Genomic DNA, 7,200 nt, shown 5'->3' with positions numbered 1-7,200 from the left:
TTTTTTAAGTGAAAATAGATCGATGTGTACATGGATACCGTGTTTGTGCAATTCTTTGACTTCTTATTTTGGTTTTATGTAGCGACCATCTTGAAATTTTGCCTTCCTGGCGCCAATCTTGGCGTCAAAAGAAAGTCCCCCAAAAAACAAGGGGCACCCAATTGTAAACTTTTGCCTAGGAATTTATCAATAAACATAAACTCAAAATAATAAAACTATGAACTGAAATCCAAAAAGAACAGGAAGGGTTTAATCCTAGTATCCGGTGCACACGGGATTTGGCGACTTTTATGATGAGCAGTAAAAACGGGGCATATACGATGAATTGTAAACAGGTATTCAAAGAATATATATAGTTATACATAGTATATACTATGTATATAGTGTATAGTATATACATAGACATTCTTCGGGTCATTTTTGGTGTTGGCGATAATTTTCAAAATCGCGCCAAGGCTGCACCGTATACTAGGATTTTACCACAGGAAGTATACAACCCCAGTAGTAAAATTAATAAATAAACTTTACCTATAGCAATTAGGTAATACGTATTTTGATTAACATTTCTTTCTTATCATTTTCTACTATATTTTCTTTAATATATCAGAAAACCGAAATCATTCCTGTATTTAACTTACGAATTAAACATCTTAATTTCCACTGAGATTCGGTTAATAAACGAAATTTTCACATTCAAGGACTGTATTAAAATACTATAAGCTATGCTTATTTCATACATTTAAATCTATATTATTACGTAAGACTAATTACATGTAACATATTTACGATATATATTTAAAAAGACCAAAATAATTATTCCTATATTATATGAAACTTGACCACAGCATCCTTACTTTCTCAGATAATAATCTCTAAGCGTATCGTATGCTTTAAAAAAAAAAAAAAAAAAAAAAAAAAAAAAAATGGGGTAAAGTGCAGAATCGCCCACTTATTTGTTTGGCGCTTTTTACAAGAGTAAGAAGAATTGGATTTTTGTTAATTTTCTTTTGACATTTTAAGTGAAAATAGGTCCATGTGTACATGGATAAAGTCAAGGGAGTGCGCAATGACATTTTTGTGCAATTCTGGGATTTATTTTTTTTTAAGTGAAAAATAGGTCGATGTGTACATGGATACCGAGTATGTGCAATTCTTAAAAGCGCGCCAAGCAGTGGATGATTCTGCACTTTCCCCAAAAAATTGGTTGGATCTCTCCTGTCCCTCACACAAAATAATGCGTAATCGGAACTGAGTACTGCTCACATCATTACCAAAGTCCCAGGTAGTAACCTTTATCGCCTCCAAAATGTCGCCAAACTACCAGTTACCATATTCTAAAGATCAGCCAAAAAATTTCCGTTTTGGATAGTAAATAAACATAGTTAATTTTCTACTCAAATTCCCTTGATTTCAGCAATAGTTTACATGGTTGATCTTTAGATTATGGTAACTTGGCGATTTTTTGACGAAAATTTGGCGACTAACTCTCTTACAGCAACCCTCTATTTTTTTTCCCCGCCGCCATTTTGTCTTCACGAAGTAAAGACATGTTTCTTTTCATTTTATCTACTGAACACTTCTTCCAACAATCTACTAGCCGAATTACACTTATGCTAGAAATATTATCTAACAAAACTGCTTAATCATGACAAATATTCACTGCAAAATTGGGAAAAAGTGCACAATACCATACTCCTTTCGCGTTTTTCAAAATAACACATACACATAAACCATGTACACATCGACTTATTTTTACTTAAAAAAACATCCCAGAATTACACAAAAATGGCATTGCGCACACTCTTCACTATATCCATGTACACTGCTTTTTTCTCATAAATTAGAAAAATTTCACGAAAATACATGACAATTTTCTGAATCTTTAAACCCGGTAAAAAGAACATATATGAAATTACCCTATCGCGAAAAAGTATATACCCTTTCCAAACATGAACATTTTCACATATAAAATAAATAAAATATCCAAAAACTTTTACCTCTAAATCATCTATTATATTATAAACGTCACCAACGAATTCATACCGCAAGCATTACAAATACTTAGTGTCAAATATTTAAATTATTTCCATGCACGTTTACTTCAACTTAAACATATACCGAATTCCGACAAACATAAAATTCACAAAATAACTATCATTTAATTAAAATTTCCCTAAACCATGTACACGTCGACTTATTTTTACTTAAAAAAACATCCCAGAATTGCACAAAAATGGCATTGCGCACATTCTTCACTATATCCATGTACACTGCTTTTTTCTCATAAATTAGAAAAATTTCACGAAAATACATGACAATTTTCTCAATCTTTAAACCCAGTAAAAAGAACATATATGAAATTACATGATCGCGGAAAAGTATTTACCCTTTCCAAATATGAACATTTCCACATATAAAATAAATAAAATATCCAAAAACTTTTACCTCTAAATCATCTATTATATTATAAACGTCACCAACGAATTCATACCGCAGACATTACAAATACTTAGTGTGAAATATTTAAATTATTTCCATGCACGTTTACTTCAACTAAAACGTATACCAAATTCCGGTTTAATCCTAGTATCCGGTGCACACGGGATTTGGCTACTTTTGGCGACTTTATGATGAGCAGTAAAAACGAGACATATACGATGTAGTCAACGGGTCATTCAAGATATATAGTATAGTGTATATACTATGTATATACACGCATAGTATATTTAGACGTTCTTTGGATAATTTTTGGTGTTGGTGATAATTTTCAAAATCGCGCCAAGGCTGCACCGTATACTAGGATTTTACCCAAATTCCTACAAACATAAAATTCACAAAATAACTATCATTTAATTAAAATATAATTAAATTCAAAAACACTACTTAAAATATAAATAAGCACATACATTAAATTAATAAAAATTAGCTTACAATCCTAATTACTTTAAACTAAATCATTGCTAATAACAATTTTCCCAATAATACCAAATTACTTTACTTCCACCTTACATTTAGAACAAATAGTTCACAGCAAGATACCAGGTAAAATAAATAACTTAATAAAGCATCTTTACTTCTATCTCGCACAACCTTGAAGAAACACTTATTACTACCCCTTTCAATCCCACTAAATACCCATTTCGAATTACCTTTAGTTAGGGCCATGGGATCCAAATTTAACGAACACTGTTTCACACAATAAAATAATAGAATAAAGCCCAATACAAAATTTCCATATTTTTTCCCGATTTTCCCCATTTTCCGATTAAAGAACCGTAATTCGTCCATTAATATCACATGACATATCCCATGATATCTCATTTCCCTCACACAAAATAATGCGTAATCGGCACTGAGTACTGCTCACATTATTACCAAAGTCCCAGGTAGTAACCTTTATCGCCTCCAAAATGTCGCCAAACTACCAGTTACCATATTCTAAAGATCAGCCGTTTACATCATATAAATATAAAAAAATAAATACTTAAAGCTGCAAATAATATAAAGAAATTTACCATCAGCATACACACTTTAAGCAAGTTGAACTTGCTGTATTTAGCAGTTAGTTTCTCGAGTTAAAATAATATTGCTGAAAATGATTATTTAGATACTGTTCACTCAGGAATCGAGTACTTATAGTAGTAAATAAATACATCCGCTTTCTCCTCTCTACAGACTGACTACAAGCTCAGAAGGTACACATATAAATTTAAACTAAGATTTCACAGTAGTTTCATACATGCACTGCATATATTTTGCGGTCGAAGCAGTTGAAAAGTTTCTTTCATGGAGATTAGAATGAATGTTTTACGAATTAAAAAAAAAGTATATAAAACAATTATATGGCACAACTAAAGCACCAAGGCAAGAGAAAATGAAAGCATGGAGTTTAACAAGGAAAAAATGAAGCGTTAAATAACGTTAAAAATTAGGCAAAAAACTCAAAAAGAAACACACCATCTTATTAAAATTTAGGAACATCGTATTATAACTAAAGCACAGAATATAAAATGTTGTAGCTTATTAAATGTGCAATTCTCTCTTTAAAGCATGCTATAAAATAGGAAAGTGTATGATAATCATTAACAAGAATTACAAATTCGAATTACAAATTTGATAAACTTCTTTGCATTTCGATTGTTCATACTGCACAAAATAAAATGAGTTTTTAATGAGGAAAGTTCGAGAGGAAATTTTACCACTTGACATATTAAATATTTCACATCATTTCACTGGAAAAGATCATAAAAATATATTTTAAGAATTATAACTATGAACTTTGTTTACAATCATTACAAAACACTTACAAATCTTAAGGAATTTTAGCCTTCATATTTGAAGAATCCTGTTGTGAAAATGCACGTAAATCATTTCGTGGGTTTATTACGAGCTATCACATCTTGCAGAAGTTTCACACAAAAATTCTTGTTGTCCATCTCTTTCCATTCATCGGTTGAATAAATTTCTTGCAGATGATTTGAAAAAAATTCCAGAGCTCTTTGATACAAATCATCATCGCAATGCATATGTGCTAACTGGAGAATTTTGAACACATTTTCGACAGTAATAATGGATTTGAGAGAGGACGAGCATATATTTTTGAGAGCCGAAATATCATACTTATCAGCTGCAGTATAAAGCTGCATAACTATTTCTTCACATAATTTTCCCACCTTTCCAGTATATAGAAAAAGAAACATTTCATGCATAACATCAGGATCCACATCAGAAATTTCTGCGTGGTTGTTTCTCGATTCTATCATTTCGGTTTCGAACATCCTGCAAAACACCGAAGACTGGGAAGCCAGAATAAATTTGTGCACGAAAAATCTTTTCGAACCAGCTATTATAGTAACATCAGATAATGTCCCATTTTCATAAAGATTTCGAAGGCTTCTGTTTGAGTTATTATCTCCTATAGAAGTTGCAAAGACGCAAGAAGATTCCACAATCTCGGAAGAAAAACTGCCATTAGATAATTTAAATTCGCATCTGAGTAACAACATATCACCTGGGTCTGAAGATATATTCCGCGAAAACTCAGCACACTTCCAATTTTCATCTTGCTTAAACAAATGTTCATTTTCAGAACAATTAGCATCATCGAAGGATATCTTGGTTCTCACGAAAATCGGTTTGAGCTTATAATCAGGTATTTTGCAAACGAAAATACCAAATATTTGATCAGTTTTCGTTTTTTCGCAGATGTGTACTCTTAAACTCCATTTACTAAATTCCGGGATATCTATCTCAAATTCGTGTAACAACTCTGTGTTAACGGGCAGGCTGGAGAAATTCTCTATTGGTCGCACAAAGGAAATTTTCTCAGTATTAATGCGAGTTTCACACGTTTTTATACTACTAGGTGTAGGGGTGAGAATGCGGAGTCCATATTTTGCTGCAGTCACATAGAACTCCTCAAAACTAAACACATATCCGCTGAATTTTATTTTTCCAGTGTAAACATATTTGATCATGGCTTCCACAACGTTCGATCCGATATCGAAATCTTGTTCGGAAGACTTTTGTTGATCGAGTTTTTTTGCCAGTTCAGGCCACCTCGCCCATAACATAGCTCTATGCACTTTGAATACTGCACCACGAGCACGCAATATAACGTCCGTGAACAGTCCAGTTTTGTAAGAAAGTGAAGGGCATAGCTCTTCTTTTCCATTAGTCTCAGAAACTGGTTTCAAACTACATTTTATAATTAGTATGTCACAATTAATAGACCTTAAAAGCAAATTTCTTTCAATAATTCGAGGAACGCCATATCTCCGATCAGGTTTTCCTTTTCGAAATAACTTTGTTATGGTTCGATGATTTGCCGCAATTTCCTTTTCACTGCAATCTAAAAACTTAAAGTTATAAGTTAGCTTGCAGTCTTCCGGGATGTCATCGTTTCTGCAGAGATAAATATCTATATAATTTTCATCTGAATTGCTTATGGCATATAATCTAATGCACCATTTCAGGCCAGGTAAGGAGTCGAAAATAAAGAACGGGCTCTCGCGAAATTCTCCCTTAGTGTCATGGCACATGCTGAAATTTTTAATAATCCACACAAATGTCAAATTAAAGTCGGTTTCCGTCTCCATCGCGGCGACCTTTTTTTTCCGCTCTATATTCCTCACCTCTTGCTAATATAAACATTCGCATTTGAGCGCGTTTCTATGACCTTCAATCACTTTTGCTAACGAACGCTCTGATTGGCTATTAGATGTCAGATGTTATACTTCTACTTAGATAAGTTTCGCTTTGTAAGAAAAGTTGACTATAAAATGATGATAAACGGAAGTGCTTGTCACCAGATTGAAGTACAGAAAAAGAGTGCGTCAATACATACTTGAATTTTGTTTGCTAGTTTCTTTTAAACCTTTTTATCTCTTACATATGAGAACTGGAACTTAAATTTAACAGCTTCCAAAAGGATGTTCTTATTTTCGCACCCGACAGCCGCATCAATAAATTCACAAAGGTCTACAAGCCACATTGTTAGTCGAGTAAGTAGCGTAGACAGAAAATTTATTAAAGGCAGGGAGTTTTACAAGATTACAATTAGTTTTTAGGGAAGAGATTGGTTTAACGAGTTTAGTAATATCCATTTTTTTATTTTATTTTCATTAAGACATGAATTTCAGCATGGCGCATTACCACATTCAAAACATTTTTAAATTTCTCATTTTCATATTCTACTTTTCGTTTCTTGTTCTTCCATTTCATTCAGTTTTTAGTTTAGTTTTCTGGAACGACCCAGAAGCCCCTCGTAAATGCTCCATGGAGCTCCAGCAGCTGCCTAACAATAAAAATAATTTATGTGGTCTCAAACTGAAACTGCATGCGGGCCGAACTGCACACGATCCGAAAGCGACTGAAATTCTGGAATGCTTTTAAAAAATTGAAAAGTTTTAATAAAAAATTATTTTTTAAAAATTTTATTATTTAAAAAATTGAAAAATTTTAATAAAAAATTATTTTTTTAACTAAATTTTAAGTATTATTTGCTATGCATTTAGAAATCACATATAAACAGCAAAAATAATGACGCAAAGAAAAGAATTCAAATTTATACATATTCTATTTAAAACATAAACGTTGTTATATGCAAGAAATTTCCTTTGGTTATTTCTGTAGTAATTTAAACGTATTGATGGGTAAATATTAAATTTTCACTCATATTTATTTCAAATAATTCTCATA

General features: G+C 32.1%; 1 protein-coding gene across 1 annotated transcript; it reads right to left on the bottom strand.

Moving 5' to 3' along the window:
* Positions 1-4,105: 4,105 nt before the first annotated feature.
* LOC118192084 (speckle-type POZ protein B-like) lies at positions 4,106-6,165 on the bottom strand. The gene has a single exon (XM_035362986.2). It carries the CDS (start codon positions 6,096-6,098, stop codon positions 4,368-4,370), a length of 1,731 nt encoding a protein of 576 aa, XP_035218877.2. The 5' UTR covers positions 6,099-6,165; the 3' UTR covers positions 4,106-4,367.
* Between the last annotated feature and the right edge of the window lie 1,035 nt (positions 6,166-7,200).

This window comes from Stegodyphus dumicola, chromosome 8 (assembly GCF_044657685.1).
Source record: "Stegodyphus dumicola isolate Sdum_Otavi_A_Nest chromosome 8, ASM4465768v1".
NCBI lineage: Eukaryota > Metazoa > Arthropoda > Arachnida > Araneae > Eresidae > Stegodyphus > Stegodyphus dumicola.
This window is presented reverse-complemented; position numbering and strand designations above follow the sequence as displayed.

Bases quoted from the DNA above. Each gene is read 5' to 3' on its own strand.
- LOC118192084 (XM_035362986.2), bottom strand. From the start codon at position 6,098: ATGGAGACGGAAACCGACTTTAATTTGACATTTGTGTGGATTATTAAA.